The following is a 17,982-nucleotide window of genomic DNA, read 5'->3' as shown; positions in this document are numbered from 1 at the left end:
GCAGCAAAATAACAGTAGCGAGGCTATATACAGGGGGTACCAGTACAGTCAATGTGCGGGGGCACAAGTCAGTCGAGGTAATTTAGGTAATATGTACATGTAGGTAGAGTTAAAGTGACTATGCATAGATAATAAAAAGAGAGTAGCAGCAGCGTAAAAGAGAGTGGTAGTCAAGAGGGGGTAGTCTGGGTAGCCATTTGATTACCTGTTCAGGAGTCTTATGGCTTGGGGATAGAAGCTGTTATGAAGCCTTTCTGACCTAGACTTGGCGCTCTGGTATCGCTTGCCCTGCGGTAGCAGAGAGAACAGTCTATGAGGTTTTTGACAATTTTTAGGGCCTTCCTCTGACACCGCCTGGTATAGAGGTCCTGGAAGACAGGAAGCTTGACCCCAGTGATGTACTAGGCCGCTCGCACAACCCTCTGTAGTGCCTTGTGGTCGGAGGCTGAGCAGTTGCCATACCAGGCAGTGATGCAACCAGTCAGGATGCTCTCGATGGTGCAGCTGTAAAGAAAATTGAGGATCTGAGGACCCATGCCAAATCTTTTCAGTCTCCTGAGGGGGAATAGACTTTGTCGTACCCTCTTCATGACTGTCTTGGTGTGTTTGGACCATGATAGTTTTTTGGTGATGTGGACACCAAGGAACTTGAACCTCTCAACCTGCTCCACTACAGCCCCATCGATGAGAATAGGGACATGCTCTGTCCTCCTTTTCCTGTAGTCCACAATCATCTCCTTTGTCTTGATCACGTTGAGGGAGAGGTTGTTATCCTTGCACCACATGACCAGGTCTCTGACCTCCTCCCTATAGGCTGTGTCATCGTTGTCGGTGATCAGGCCTACCACTGTTGTGTCATCGGCAAACTTAATGATGGTGCTGGAGTCGTGCCTGGCCACGCAGTCATGGGTGAACAGCAAGTACAGGAGGGGACTGAGCACGCACCCCTGAGAGGCTCCCGTGTTGAGGATCAGTGTGGCAGATGTGTTGTTACCTACCCTTACCACCTGGGGGCAGCCCGTCAGGAAGTCCAGGATCCAGTTGCAGAGGGAAGTGTTTAGTCCCAGGGTCCTTAGCTTAGTGATGAGCTTTGGGGGCACTATGGTGTTGAGCGCTGAGCTGTAGTCAATGAATAGCATTCTCACGTAGGTGTTCCTTTTGTCCAGCTGGGTAAGGGCAGTGTGGAGTGCAATAGAGATTGCATAATCTGTGGATCTGTTGGGGCGGTATGCAAATTGGAGTGGGTCTAGAGTTTCTGGGATAATGGTGTTGATGTGAAGCATGACCAACCTTTCAAAGCACTTCATGGCTACAGACGTGAGTGCTACGGGTCGGTAGTCATTTAGGCAGGTTACCTATGGTGGACTATGGTGGTCTGCTTGAAACATGTTGGTATTACAGACTCTGACAGGGAGAGGTTGAAAATGTCAGTAAAGACACTTGCCAGTTGGTTAGCGCATGCTCGGAGTACACGTCCTGGTAATCCGTCTGGCCCTGCAGTCTTTTGAATGTTGACCTGTTTAAAGGTCTTATTCACATCGGCTCCGGAAAGCGTGATCACACAGTCGTCCGGAACAGCTGATGCTCTCATGCTTGCTTCAGTGTTGCTTGCCTCGAAGCGAGCATAGAAGTAATTTAGGTCATCTGGTAGACTCGTGTCACTGGGCAGCTCGGCTGTGCTTCCATTTGTAGTCTGTAATAGTTTGCAAGCCCTGCCACATCTAATGAGCGTCGGGGACGGTGTAGTATGATTCAATCTTAGTATTGACGCTCTGTCTGTTTGATAGTTCGTTGGAGGGCATAGCGGGATTTCTTATAAGCATCCGGGTTAAAGTCCCGCTTAAATTGTGTCGTCTTCAGCTTATCATGAGATACTCTACTTCAGGCGAGCAAAACCTTGAGACTTCCTTAAAACCTCTCTGGGGTATGTGGGACGCTTCTCAACCATACAACTATTATATCCCATTTTAAAGATACACTTCTCGTTAATCCAACCACATTGTCTGATTTCAAAAAGGCTTTACGGCGAAAGCATAACATTAGATTATGTTAGGACAGCGCCTAGACAAGAAAAACCACACAGCCATTTTCCACGCAAGGAGAGGCGTCCCAAAAACCAGAAATACAGCTAAAATTAATCACTAACCTTTGATGATCTTCATCAGATGGCACTCATAGGACTTCATGATACACAATACATGTATGTTTTGCTCGATAAAGTTCATATTTATATCCCAAAACCCCATTTTACATTGGCGTGTAATGTTCCGAAATGTTTTGCCTCCCAAAACTTCCGGTGAATGAGCACATCAATTTACAGAAAAACTCATCATAAACGTTGATAAAATATTCAACTGTTATTCAAAGAATTATAGATACACTTCTCCTTAATGCAACCGCTATGCCAGATTTCAAAAAAGATTTACAGCGAAAGCACACTTTGCAATAATCTGAGTACGGCGCTCAGTCACCAAACCAAACCCGCCATTTTGTGGAGTCAACAAAACTCAGAAATAGCATTATAAATATTCACTTACCTTTGATGATCTTCATCGGAATGCACTCCCAGGAATCCCAGTTCCACAATAAATGTTCATTTGTTTTGATAAAGTCCATCCTTTTTGTCCAAATACCTCCAAAAATTTTGTTTGCACGTTCAGTCGAGTAATCCAAATCCACTGTGCTCGCGCAGTGAGTTCAGACGAAAAGTCAAACAATTTATATTACAGTTCGTAGAAACATGTCAAACGATGTATAGAATCAATCTTTAGGATGTTTTTATCATAAATCTTCCATTATATTCCAACCGGACGATTCCTTTGTCTTCAAAAAAGAAAAGAAACACAGCTAACTCTCACGTGAGTGCGCAAAACTGAGCTCATGTCATTTTCTCAGTCATCTGATTCCAATGGCTCTTATTCTCTACCCAGTCACAGTAGAAGCATGAAACAACGTTCTAAAGACTGTTAACATCTAGTGGAAGCCTTAGGAAGTGCAAAATGACCCCACAGACACTGTATATTGGATAGGGAATCACTTGAAAAACTACAAACCTCAGATTTCCACACTTCCTGGTTGGATTTCTTCTCAGGTTTGTGCCTGCCATATGAGTTCTGTTATACTCACAGACATCATTCAAACAGTTTTAGAAACATCCGAGTGTTTTCTATCCAAATCTACTAATAGTATGCATATCTTAGCTTCTGGGACTGAGTAGCAGGCAGTTTACTCTGGGCACCTTCTTAATCCGGACGTCAAAATACTGCCCCCTACCCAAGAGAGGTTAATATTAGATTTTGTGCACCAGCTGTTGTTTACAAATATACACTGACCGCCACCCCTTGTCTTACCGGAGGCAGCTGTTCTATCTTGCCGATGCAGCATAAACCCCGCCAGCTGTATGTTAATTAACCTTGTCGTCCCCACAGCAGAGAGGGGACAACTTTGTATGTAGCATAGAGATAGATAGAAGACTCATCATGGATATAACCCGTTTTAACATGGATATATGAGTGTGAGTAACACAGTATATATATATATAACACAGTATATATATATATTTTTCACCTTTATTTAACCAGGTAGGCCAGTTGAGAACAACTTCTCAACATAACTTCTCACACAACTGCGACCTGGCCAAGATAAAGCAAATCAGTGTGACAAAAACAACAACACAGAGTTACACATGGGATAAACAAACATACAGTCAATAACACAATAGAAAATCTGTATACAGTGTGTGCAAATGAAGTAAGGAGGTAAGACAATAAATAGGCCATAGTGGCGAAGTAATTACAATTTAGTAATTAACACTGGAGTGATAGATGTGCAGATGATGATGTGCAAGTACAAATACAGGTGTGCAAAAGAGCAGAAAAAAACATAAAACAAATATGGGGATGAGGTAGGTAGTTGGTTGGATGGGCTATTTACAGATGGGCTGTGTACAGCTGCAGCGATTGGTAAGCTGCTCTGACAGCCGATACTTGAATTTAGTGAGGGAGATATAAGTCTCCAACTTCAGTGATTTTTGCAATTAGTTCCAGTCATTGGCAGCAGAGAACTGGAAGGAAAGCGGCCAAAGCAGGTGTTGGCTTTGGGGATGACAAGTGAAATATACATGCTGGAGCGTGTGCTATGGGTGGGTGCTGCTATGGTGACCAGTGAGCTGAGATAAGGCGGAGCTTTACATTGCAAAGACATATAGATGACCTGGAGCCAGTGGGTTTGGAAAAGAATATGTAGCGAGGGCCAGCCAATGAGAGCATACATGTCACAACGGTGGGTAGTATATGGGGCTTTGGTGACAAAACGGATGGCACTGTGATAGACAACATCGAATTTGCTGAGTAGAGTTTTGGAGGCTATTTTGTAAATGACATTGCCGAAGTCAAGGATCGGCAGGATAGTCAGTTTTACGAGGGTCAGTTGAAGAGCATGCATTTAGTTTTACTAGCATTTAAGAGCAGTTATATATTCACCTGTATTTACCCCCACAAATGAAATGCTAATTACCTGCTAATGTGGCTATCATAAAGAACTACAAATGCCATGATGATCTGGATGAGACTGCCGAATCATGGCAATGACAAGAATATCTGGAATAACTGTAATATTAGCTAAATGTAGTAATGAATAAATTGGCTACATTTCTTTAAATTGACCTGTTAGAAAACGTGCCAGCTAGAGATGACGTGCAGGTGCTTCTACAGTTGAAGTCGGAAGTCAGCCAAGACCTAAGAAAAAAAATTGTGGACCTCCACAAGTCTGGTTCATCCTTGCGAGCAATTTCCAAACACCTGAAGGTACCACGTTCATCTGTACAAACAATAGTACGCAAGTATAACCACCATGGGACCACGCAGCCGTCATACCGCTCAGGAAGGAGATGCATTCTGTCTCCTAGAGATGAACGTACTTTGGTGTGAAAAGTGCAAATCAATCCCAGAACAACAGCAAAGGACCTTGCGAAGATGCTGGAGGAAACAGGTACAAAAGTATATATATCCACAGTAAAACGAGTCCTATATCGACATAACCTGAAAGGCCACTCAGCAAGGAAGAAGCCACTGCTCCAAAACCACCAAAAAAAAAGCCTGACTACGGTTTGCAACTGCACATGGGGAAAAAGATCTGACTTTTTGGAGAAATGTCCTCTGGTCTGATGAAACAAAAATAGAACTGTTTGGCCATAATGACCATTGTTATGTTTGGAGGAAAAAGGGGGAGGCTTGCAGGCCGAAGAACACCATCCACCAACACCATTTGCTGCAGGAGGGACTGGTGCACTTCACAAAATAGATGGCATCATGAAGTAGGAAAAGTATGTGGATATATTGAAGAAACATCTCAAGACATCAGTCAGGAAGTTAAAGCTTGGTCACAAATGGGTCTTCCAAATGGACAATGACCCCAAGCTTACTTCCAAAGTTGTGGCAAAATGGCTTAAGGACAACAAAGTCAAGGTATTGGAGTGGCCATCACAAAGCCCTGACCTCAATTCTATAAAAAATTTGTGGGCAGAACTGAAAAAGCGTGTGCAAGCAAGGAGGCCTACAAACCTGACTCGGTTACACCAGCTCTGTCAGGAGGAATGGGCCAAAATTCACCCAACTTATTGTGGGAAGCTTGTGGAAGGCTTCCCGAAGAAACGTTTGACCCAAGATAAACAATTTAAAGGCAATGCTACCAAATACTAATTGAGTGTATGTAAACTTCTGACCCACTGGGAATGTGTTGAAAGAAATAAAAGCTGAAATAAATCATTCTCTCTACTATTATTCTGGCATTTCACATTCTTAAAATAAAGTGGTGATCCTAACTGACCTAAAACCGGGATTTTTTACCAGGATTAAATGTCAAGAATTGTGAAAAACTGAGTTTAAATGTATTTGGCTAAGGTGTATGTAAACTCTCGACTTCAACTGTACATCTGCATTGCTTGCTGTTTGGGGTTTTAGGCTGGGTTTCTGTATAGCACTTTGTGTCATCGGCTGATGTAAAAAGGGCTTTATAAATAAATGTGATTGATTGATTGATTGCAACGATTTGTAGTTTTGCATGATATCTACTTTGATGCTAATAAGTATTTTCGAATCACGCCAGGGTAAGCCGACACGAAACACAGCCCTTATTTTAAGTGTTTCTAAAATCCTCCATGGGAAAATTGAATGGTGGAAAAACGATTGGAACCATTTCCTTGTTTGACCGCTAGGTTTTATGGGTATTATGACACTTCCACTGTGGGGCTCTATTGCGATTGAGGACTTCCACCATTTTAAAGTAGTCAACTGGGTGGGGATTCTTAGAAGTCTGTAGCAATCAGCCAATGAAAAATAAAGATTGGAATACTTTAAAATGGAGATAGCCTCAATGGCGGTGCCCATGCTGTCCCAGACACTATAACGGCACAGATACAAAGCTGAGTCCTCTATCTAACTATATGGTATGTAGGTGTCTTTCCTCATGCTAAACACGATTTTCAGTAATGTTGGTAAATGGTCAAATGTGCTTTTATTGTTTAGAACTTATAAAAGAGATTGGAATGTTTTTTATCACTATCATGGCATGGGCTTGTTTGAAATCTATCACTTGATGGTTTCATTTCAGAGACAAATAATATACACTACCGTTCAAAAGTTTGGGGTCACTTAGAAACGTCCTTGTTTTTGAAAGAAAAGCTAATTTTTTGTCCATTAAAATCACATCAAATTGATCAGAAATACAGTGTAGACATTACTAATGTCGTAAATGACTATTGTAGCTGGAAACAGCTGATTTTTAATGGAATATCTACATAGGCGTACAGAGGCCCATTATCAGCAACCATCACTCCTGTGGCATGTTGTGTTAGCTAATCCAAGTTTATCATTTTAAAAGCTAATTGCTCATTAGAAAACCCTTTTGCAATTATGTTAGCACAGCTGAAAACTGTTGTTCTGATTGAAGAAGCAATACAACTGGCCTCACAAGTCCTCAACTGACAGCTTCAGTTGATTTTAATGGAAAAAAGTTGCCTTTCTTTCAAAAACAAGGATTTTCTAAGTGACCCCAAACTTTTGAATGGTAGTGTATATTTTTGCAAAACGCTATATATCTGTCTCATTCAGAGAATTAAGTGGTACTGCTAGGTTTTACACAGTCAAATGTAACAAATAACTAAATGTTTAATAAAGAACTACAAATTATAAATTTGTGACACCAATATAAAAAAAAATACACACTCTTGACATTCTCTCAACCAGCTTCACCTGGAATGATTTTCTAGTCTTGAAAGAGTTTCCACATATGCGGAGCACTTGTTGCCTCCTTTTTCTTCACTCTGCGGTCCAACTCATCCCAAACCATCTCATTTTGGTTGAGGTCGGGGGATTGTGGAGGCCAGGTCATCTGATGCAGCACTCCATCACTCTCCTTCTCGGTAAAATAGCCCTTACACAGCCTGGAGGTGTGTTGGGTCATTGTCCTGTTGAAAAACAAATGATAGTCCCATTAAGCCCAAACCAGATGGGATGGCGTATCGCTGCAGAATGCTGTGGTAGCCATGCTGGTTAAGTGTGCCTTGAATTCTAAATAAATCACAGACAGTGTCACCAGCAAAGCACCCCCACACCATCACACCTCCAACTACATGCTTTACGTTGGGAAATACAAATGCGGAGATCATCCGTTCACCCACACCGCGTCTCACAAAGACACGGCGGTTAGAACCAAAAATCTCAAATTTGGACTGCAGACAAAAGGACACATTTCCACCGGTCTAATGTCCATTGCTCGTGTTTCTTGGCCCAAGCAAGTCTCTTCTTCAAATTGGTCTCCTTTAGTAGTGGTTTCTTTGCAGCAATTCGACGATGAAGGCCTGATTCACAGTTTCCTCTGAATAGTTGATGTTGAGATATGTCTGTTACTTGAACTCTGTGAAGCATTTATTTGGGCTGCAATTTTTGAGTCTGGTAACTCTAATGAACTTATCCTCTGCAGCAGAGGTAACTCTGGATCTTCCATTCCTGTGACGGTCCTCATGAGAGCCAGTTTCATCATAGCGCTTGATGGTTTTTGCGACTGCACTTGAATAAACTTTCAAAGATCTATAAATGTTCAATATTGACTGACCTTCATGTCTTAAAGTAATGATGGACTGTCGTTTCTATTTGCTTATTTGAACTGTTCCTGCCATAATATGGGCTATCTTCTGTATACCACCCCTACCTTGTCACAACACAACGGATTGGCTCAAACACATTAAGAAGGAAAGAAATTCCACATATTAACTTTTAAGAAGGCACACCTGTTAATTGAAATGCTTTCCAGGTGACTACCTCATGAAGCTGGTTGAGAGAATGCCAAGCTTGTGCAAAGCTGTCATCAAGGTAAAGGGTGGCTATTTTAAGAATCTCAAATATAAAATATATTTTGATTTGTTTAACACTTTTATGGTTACTACATGATTCCATATGTGTTATTTTATAGTTTTGATGTCTTCACTATTATTCTACAATGTAGAAAATAGTAAAAATAAAGAAAACCCCTTGAATAAGTAGATGTTCTAAAACGTTTTACTTGTAGTGTATGTACAGCAATAGTTCAACAGGATAGCCTTGACTAGAATATAGTATATACATATGAAATGGGAAAAACACTATGTAAACATTATTAAAGTGGCCAGTGTTCCATGTCTATGTACATAGGGCAGCAGCCTCTAACGTGCAGGGATGAGTAACTGGGTGGTAGCCAGCTAGTGACAGTGACTACGTTTAGGGCAGGGTACTGGGTGGAGGTTGGCTAGTGATGGCTATTTGTTTTTCAGTTTCTCTGTCCCAGCTTTGATGCACCTGTACTGACCTCGCTTTCAGGAAAAAAGATATGGGATCATTCTACATCCAATTTTGACATGTTGCAAATCAAAATATGCATCATGCATTCCATGAACATGTTAGATGGAATAGTCCCTGTCAGTCACCTTTCGGCCCATGGTGTTACAGACATTTTTTGTATTTTTGGACAAGTGACTTGAGCTTTCAGACAAGTAAAAAAAAATCTGTCCTACTTGTCCGAAGCCCTGTAATGTCAAGCCCTGAAAATGATTCCACCATGGGCAACAACTGGCTACTAGAACTGAACTGATGGACATGGGGCAATAAAATTGGGATGTAAACTTGATGTATATGTCCTTAGAAGCTGTGTGAATATAAAGTTACTGCAACCTTAGATGGCTGCACCAGACCAGTTGGTGGCACTAAGACAACTATTGATCAAATGTCTCATGCAAATTCATGTTAGATTTAAATGAAGCAGACAAACAATGTGAACTATTGAGATGAATATATCTGTATAACCACATAGTGTTACCCTATTATGTGGTCTGAACACAGTGAAAGGTAGGATCTTTTATTCTGTAAAAAGAGAAACAGGAGGTCCTGCCTCTGCAAGCATATTACAGAATGTATTGAATTATTGTGGAATGCTAATTTAGAATGTACCAACTGAGATGTAAATCAACATGCTAATGTTTTCACTGATTGCACATAAATAAAGAGAGTTCCTTCATGATAGAGTGCTTGCTTCGGTATCCAACTGATCTCGTTTCCTCTCTGTCATCCTGTGAACACCGTTCATGGCTGCCCGCAGCTATATATATATAATATTTTTTTATTCACATCCATAAAAAGGTCCCCTACTTGCCAAAAGTAATGAAAATATATGTTATTGTTTGTTTAGGCCTATTAGACCATTTTAAAAACACATAGCAAACCAACGGGACGAAACACGCAGGTTACTAAAACCGTTATTTCCATTGTGTTCTATAAAACAAGTGAACAGGTATACTGACATCCCCTTGCGATCATGCACGCAGCCCTTCTAAAAAAAAAGTAATCTCACTTCATTGCCTTTGAAAAGCCCCCTCTCCTTGAATGAACTCAGTGCAGCTCGACGCAAATCAATCTTAAACGGTAACCTGCGTGCTTCGTCCCATCGATCAGACTGACAGGACAAACAACAACATAACGTTGCACCATGCACGAGGAAGGGCAGGGGGTGGAACGTCGGGAGGAGGATGACGGTGGAGCGGTCTGTTCTGAGACGCGGTGCTCACGACCGCTGTCCATGGCGCTGAATCAAGCCACTCCTTGTCGTGCTGAAACAGTCTGCACCGCGGCCGCTCTTTCCGGTCTTTGGCCACTCACAGAATTGAGCTGAGTTAGAATATGCATAGCTGAGTGTTGTAATGTAAACTGTATAAAGTAATGACCGTGCCAAGTTAGACTACTTTTTCAGAATATCAGTTTATAAGTAGCCTGTCATTAGGACCATTGTTGGGTTTTTAGGAACAAAAAATGAAGATACCTGCTTATCACCCTCCAGCGGAGCAGATATTACACCAGTGCTGGCACACATAAATACTCTTGTTTTTGTGGTGTAGAGAGCACTCGTGGCTGCGTGCTTTAGTATAGCCAGTCTGCATTGCGTCGAAACCCCTTCTCTCCCCTCCCTCCCCCCCCCTCTCTCTCTCTCTCTCACCCCTTCCCTCTATCTCCCCATCCACTCTCCTTGCGTGTGAAATACATAAGAACAATATACTGAACGTTATTAAGAAATGATTATATCTTCACATAATCGATTCCTCCGTCTGTGCCGGCTCGAGGTAAAAACAAATTCTAAAACACTCGTCATCTTGTCTACTCGTAACAGGACATTTCTGCTGATGCGGTAATGTCTTGAAATGGCACGGGTTCGCTTATTGCCCCTTAATGTATCCCCCCCCCCCCCCCCCCCCCGAATCGCAGCATAATAATTTATCCTGCTCTAAGCCATTCACACCGAAGTGCCCCACCGCACAAGTGACTATAGGCTACAGAAGTTGCTCACGTTTCTCTGACTCCATCCTGATTTTACAACGAATGTTAAGCGACGGGATCAAGATGTAGACAAACAAGACATTTAAGTTTACCGATACGAAGGGCTCAGACAGTGATGTCTCGAGCGTTTTAGTCTGTAGCAGGGCCTGCACAGAGGAAAGCGCCAATGTGTTGCGGAGGGGTGCGTTGTAAAGTGTTCATGTTTTAACACATGACCACAAAGCTACGGCTGTCCTGGGCTGTCCTGGCGGTTGGATGACTGCGCCGAGTCGCGGACAAGACGCAGGTAAGCCTTGAAACTGGTGCACTCTGTCTGTCTGTCTGTCATAAGAGGGGTCAGGGGGAATAATTCCGAGGCTATTGTTACAATATGACTATTGTTTAGAGACTGTGACAGTCAATTGGTATTGCTTTCTATATGACTTTTTGTGCTTTTAACGCTTCATTATTTGCGTGAGGTAGCCTATAGGCCTAGGCAAGTTGCAAACAGTGTTATGCGACAAAACATGCATATAAAGTGTTGCAATAATATAACATTTTATATATATATTTATATATATTTGCTATATAGGCTATATTGAATATTTACCCTGCCAATTATAATATGCATATTCGATTGCTTTATGTCTAGATTATCACCAATAAAACAATATAATTTACCCCTTTAGACGCTGATAAATAGGCAGGACATATAGCCTAGAGGCTAAATAAATAAATAAATGGTAGAAATTGCTGAGCTAGCAAATATCTCCGCTGTTCATTCGATCCAATCTTTTCTTTTTTTCCCCCTTCTCTGACTGGGTAACAGAGGCAGCAGCAAGCAGATGCAGCGGAGAGCAGCAATGGTCGAGTCAGCGAGAACCGCAGTGGAGCCGCACTGAGGCAAAGCAAGCTAGCCCCTTATCCGGGGACTAGGACAACACATAGTGGGAGAAAAAGAAGAGGAATTTAGAAGTCAATTTGTATCAACCCAAAACCTGAATGCCGCCTGTTCAATTAGATTAACCGTATAACCGGAATACCAAAACTCCTTGGACCTACAAGATGACCGTTGTGGCAGGAGATAACATGGATGAGACCGCAGCCGTACCGGGGCACCCGCAGGACGCGTACCCCCCCGACCATGAAGACCACGATTGCTGCGAAAGAGTGGTCATCAACATAGCGGGGATGCGGTTCGAGACCCAGCTCAAAACTCTCTCCCAGTTCCCCGAGACATTGCTAGGCAACCCCAAGAAGAGGATGCGCTACTTTGACCACCTGAGAAACGAGTATTTCTTTGACAGAAACCGTCCCAGTTTCGATGCCATCCTCTACTATTACCAGTCCGGGGGTAGGCTGAGAAGGCCCGTCAACGTCCCGTTGGATATGTTCTCGGAAGAGATAAAGTTTTATGAGTTGGGAGTGGATGCCATGGAGAAATTCCGTGAGGATGAGGGCTTCGTCAGGGAGGAAGAACGTCCTTTACCTGAGAAGGAGTTCCAGCGTCAGATCTGGCTGCTTTTTGAGCACCCAGAGAGTTCGGGTCCGGCCAGAGGGATCGCTATAGTATCTGTAATGGTAATTCTGATTTCCATAGTCATATTTTGTTTAGAGACTTTACCCGACTTGAAAGAGGACCCTAAGGGTCGGTTTAAGACTGTAGGGAATCATACCTTTTACTACAAACCAAACATCCTAACCGACCCGTTCTTCATTATTGAAACTCTTTGCATTATCTGGTTCTCGTTTGAGTTGTTAGTGCGGTTCTTCGCGTGTCCAAGCAAGGCAGTCTTCTCCAAAAACATGATGAACATTATTGATATAGTGGCCATCATCCCTTACTTCATCACACTGGGCACGGAGCTGGCTGAGGACCCCGAAGACCAGGACGAGGGCATGGGGGAGCAGGCGACATCTCTGGCCATCCTCAGGGTAATCAGACTGGTCAGAGTGTTTCGAATCTTTAAGCTGTCACGACACTCCAAAGGATTGCAGATCCTGGGACAGACCCTCAAGGCCAGTATGCGCGAACTCGGATTGCTGATATTCTTCCTCTTCATCGGAGTCATCCTCTTCTCCAGCGCGGTGTTCTTCGCAGAGGCCGAGGAGAAAGGGTCGCACTTCGGCAGCATACCGGAAGCTTTCTGGTGGGCCGTGGTGTCTATGACAACTGTGGGCTATGGGGACATGGTGCCTGTCACTATAGGGGGTAAAATAGTGGGTTCCCTTTGCGCCATAGCTGGTGTGTTGACGATTGCGCTCCCAGTGCCTGTCATTGTGTCCAACTTCAACTACTTCTACCACAGGGAGACCGAGGGAGAGGAGCAGGCCCAACTCTTAAACGTTAGTGAACCAAACATTAGTGAAAGCAACTCTAGTCGACGCAGCTCGTCCACTGTCAGCAAATCAGAATACATGGAAATTGATGGAGACATTAATAATAGCATCGACAATTTTAGAGAGGCAAACCTCAGAACTGGCAATTGCACTCTAGCAAACCAAAACTGTGTAAATAAAAGCAAGCTGCTTACAGATGTGTAGAATCGAATGAGAAAAAACATGGGACTTACATGATGCCGTCACACGTTGAGTACACCATCCTTTTTGAATGCTTCATTCGCCTCCAATAAGCGCTCTAGCATTATGACAACAACCGTGCTCACCAATTTGAAAGGAATTGTTTGAAAGGAAAAAAATATGAAAATTAAGCTGTTATTAGAGAATACGACAGATAGAGTAATTCATTATTTTAAAACGATCATTCAAATAGGTATTAAAAAAGATTAACTTCTATTTAACACGCACACGCATAATCGCGCGCCCTTGGAGGACGACTAACCAACACCACTTAGACGACATATCTGTTTTTATCAGACAAAGCCAGGCGTAATAATTAAAACGTTATGCATCGGCACAGATAACATTTCAGCAAGTGTACACTGCATCAAGGATAAAATGCATCATAAATACCATCTGCTGCAAAGAGGGAGACACGCAAGGTAGGATCTGCAGCACCCAGTCAGTGGTCGGGCCGACTGACACCTGGCCTGAAGTCCGAGGCGACTCCTCTACCCCTCTGTCATCAAAGGATCTATTATCCAGCAAAGCACCTTATAGGAAAAATACTGACAACGGAGGATCACTGATCTCCTGGTTTGGATGTTAAAAAGAGGCTGATGATCTACACGCCTCAGTCTGATAGACCTACGGACATCCGCAATGCTGCTATTTTCCAGCAGTAAAATGCTATAATTACGATATCAGCAAGTGGTTCAATGTCATTTTTCCCCGTTAGATGCAAGACAGCACAATGATATAACAGAAGAGCTTCACATGAGCATGTTTAGAAGAGACTCCCCATACATTTTGATATTGGCATGCGTGATGATGAAACATAACCTTATAATAATGCAAAAACTATATTTATTTAGGATTTTTCCATCCCCTTATGCCTTCATTCGATTCCCCCTTTATTATTCGTTTTCACTTATAGTGCAGCACCGGTTTGAAATAGTTTTTGATTTGAAAAATTACGAATTATTTAGCGAGTGAATGTTAAACAAAAAAATCTTAAGGGAAACAGTAAACTAAACGAAGATCATAGCATGAGAAAAAGTAAACTGCATTATGGCCTATCGACTAAGGTACTGTGTATCCTAGTATATCTAAATGCATGACGTCAGTATTCAGCTTGTTGCAATTACAGACACTCTGAAAAGTGTATCATACTGTCATGGAAACGAAACGTGGAAACTTTAAAAAAAAATCTCTGAACCGTTTCTGAAATATTACAAAATATATCCAAAACCCAGCTCGGGGACGCTGATTTTCTAGTTTAAAACGTAGGAGATCAAAGAAGCAGAATAAATACTTATTATCAAAACGCATATACTCATAAAGCACCGAGTTACAGTATTACTTCAATAGTGCAGCGCATGGACCTTTGAACATAGAAAAAGTAAACGTATTATGAGTCAGGTCTTCCATTTCACTACTAAATTTAGGGATATGTTTGTTTGTTTTCACAAACAAAACAACAGAAACAACTCTTATTTTACTGAAATTAGCCTTTGCTTAATAGATATGGCCAATAATAATTTTGTACATTAGTTGCTAGTGCCTTTACCCTGCTCACCATGCAACAGGCTCAGTGAAAGTGCCTCTGTGTATGTAGCCTACAATGGAAATCCATGGTAAATTGAACAGATCAGATGCAAAAGATCTTGCTTGCTTCAGCACTATTATGCTGTCATTCTTGTTGTTGATGGTGAGGATGATGATGATGATGATTGATTATTCGGATCATTATTAATACAGTCGGAGAATGTTTGGTGAAAACAACCATGAAAGTGCACTACCCACACGATCCATAGTCGAGTTGACCCAAGACTCTAGAACGATATTCCAACAACCCCCCTCTAGTACTTTATGCTTCTCCACCCATGCACCACTTCAAACCAAAAGAGAATATCCGTAGCTTTTCTTTGCTTGTGTTGCTGTTGCTATTGATTTATGTTGCCATAAGTCTTTTAAATGTGTCTACCTCAGTGAGGTCACTGCAGAACTCACTGCAGAGCTGCAAGCCAGGCTATTCTTCCATGCATAAACATGCAAAATGGCCTCTAAGTGGAATAGACTGTGGTCATCAGGGCCTGTGTTTATAAATGGTCTCAGAGTGCTGAGTGCTGATCTAGGATCAGGTCCCCCCACTGTCCGTGTAATCTTATTCATTATGACCTAAAAGACTAATCTGATCCTAGATCTGTACTCCTACTCTGAGATGCTTTGTGAATACAGACCCTGATGTTAAACTCTTAGATTGGCCCCTAAAAGTAGCCTTAGAAAAGCACTTAGGTCTTAGGACATACTGTACCAACCACCCTTACCCCTATCCCATTTTCCTTCCAAGCTGCGCACAATCAAAAAATAAAATAAACGCATTACTATAGTAGTAGAGGTGACTAGAGCATAGTGATGTAGACTGACTGATTCTCGAAAAAACATGTTGATACAAATGGGTTTGCTTTGGATTCTTTAGTATTACAGTTGTTGAGAACTAAGGCAGGTTTGCTACTATTAAACCAGAGAAATACCACGGGCAATTTTATCTGTGAATGTCTGAAAGTGTGCCACACGTCATTGACATGTGTATTAATAGAAATAGAATTACTCACATCCATCACAGAACATTGACTTGAATGGGAATGTCGATTCTAGCAATTCCATTTCTACGTGTGTATTTGTCACAGAATCACAATGGAGTAGCCAGGGGCTCTTAAACTGATTTTTAGCATATTGGAATTTCACTCTGGGCAATATAAGTGCATTATTAGATGCTACACTGTTTTTGCTGGTTCCATTTGCTAAATAGCTACATGTATTTATTTCATAATTGAGTCTTCCAGCTCTCCGCAAAGCTTACTGATGCAGTGTGAATCTTGTTTCGTTATTGCAGCAAAATATGTCCTGTAAGTGTGTGAAATGACCAGATGATTTAGGGTCAAGACATATGTTGTTATGGTAGCGACACAATGTTTGTGACACTGAAGTTGAGGGGTTATACGCAAGACAGATGTTATGAGACCACGCGTAAACATCGCTAAAGAGTCAAAGGCCCTCATGATGGTATGTCATTTGGTGAAAAGTACTGTACTATGTTTCCTTTCTCTTTTTCCATTGGCCTTTACTGTATGTATACCCCCTCAACTAAAATGTCTCAGCTAGTGAAGCATTTGCTTTCATCAGTTTGTGCAAAGGCTATACCTTTTGTGGACTAGCCGAAAGCCTCTATGTGAACGTTGTTTATGGACGAGGCCTTTTTTGATTCTGTGAATCGAGTTGCTGGTCGTTTTGTGCTATATGTTATCGGCTATGTTCTCTTTATTTGCTCATGGTCGTTCTAGTGTATTGCTGGGGAACTTAGAATGTGTCTGTCTGCAACAGGTCTGGTGTCTGTCTATGCGAAAGCCTTCCTAGATGTCAGTTCATTTGACATTATGAGGTGAATATGTCAGTGGAGTTGACATATGAGTGCAAAAAAAATGTTACTTCTGTGTCAGGGATTTTTAAGGTTTCAAACCAAGAGAATGTCATCAGGTCTTAAGAACAGACATATAGAATACCCCAAAATACAACAAATAAAAAGTGATTATCCACAGCAACCTTATCTATACCATGTACAGTAGCTAGCTGACCATCAGGTAAATTATATATTTTTACCATATGTGGTTTCTCTTATGGCCCAGAAGTGTGGTTGGACAAAACAGGTCCTATTCCACCAAATACCCATGATGCAACAGTTCAGAGTGAGGTTTAGGGAACACATGCAAAACCCCTCATGTCACGATACCAGTGCATCCATTGCTCTTGCTCTGAGGGCAATCTATGTATGGTGCTATGCATTCAATTATTCTACAAAAAAACAAAAAATGCATTCTTATAGTAATAGAATTGCAGTTACCTGTTTCTTAGAAACTTTTGTAAAATAGGAGTTGAATGAATCTATTTAAAAAAAAGATGTTGAGGAAAAAGACGATCTCTTGACAAGACATTAACAACAGGGCTGTCTATGGTGTTTATTCTTTGATTTAGTTGTTAAGGACAGTTGGGGTCAAAGGTCAAAGTGTTCATCAGGGCAAACCATAGAAATATTATTTAACACACTTTGCGACAGAAAACATAAACAAGCATTTCTTACTGGACAAGAAATTGGACAAGAAATGTATTCAATTTCTGAGTGTTTTATTCTATTTGGTGCCTAATGAACCTAATGAACACGACCCTGTCCTTACATTAAACAGATAGCCCCTATGAAGAAGCCAAATATACACTACCGTTAAAAAGTTTGGGGTCACTTAGAAATGTTCTTGTCCATTAAAATAACATCAAATTGATCAGAAATACAGTGTAGACATTGTTAATGTTGTAAATGACTATTGTAGCTGGAAACGGCTGATTTTTAATGGAATATCTACATAGGCGTACAGAGGCCCATTATCAGCAACCATCACTCCTGTGTTCCAATTGCACGTTGTGTTAGCTAATCCAAGTTTAGCATTTTAAAAGGTAAATTGATCATTCGAAAACCCTTTTGCAATTATGTTAGCACAGCTGAAAACTGTTATTCTGATTAAAGAAGCAATAC

At 41.6% G+C, this 17,982-nt stretch overlaps 1 protein-coding gene across 1 annotated transcript; it reads left to right on the top strand.

The window, feature by feature from the left end:
• Window positions 1–10,830: 10,830 nt before the first annotated feature.
• On the top strand, window positions 10,831–17,260 carry LOC115152377 (potassium voltage-gated channel subfamily A member 1-like). The gene is made up of 2 exons (XM_029697193.1): window positions 10,831–11,142; window positions 11,665–17,260. Exon 2 carries the CDS (start codon window positions 11,901–11,903, stop codon window positions 13,377–13,379), a length of 1,479 nt encoding a protein of 492 aa, XP_029553053.1. The 5' UTR covers window positions 10,831–11,142; window positions 11,665–11,900; the 3' UTR covers window positions 13,380–17,260.
• Window positions 17,261–17,982: the final 722 nt, after the last annotated feature.

Source organism: Salmo trutta, chromosome 17 (assembly GCF_901001165.1).
Source record: "Salmo trutta chromosome 17, fSalTru1.1, whole genome shotgun sequence".
NCBI classification, from domain to species: domain Eukaryota; kingdom Metazoa; phylum Chordata; class Actinopteri; order Salmoniformes; family Salmonidae; genus Salmo; species Salmo trutta.
The sequence above is the reverse complement of the archived record's forward strand: the minus strand, read 5'-3'. Positions and strand labels throughout refer to the sequence as shown.

Excerpts from the sequence above, each read along its gene's own strand:
- LOC115152377 (XM_029697193.1), top strand. The coding sequence starts at position 11,901 with ATGACCGTTGTGGCAGGAGATAACATGGATGAGACCGCAGCCGTACCG.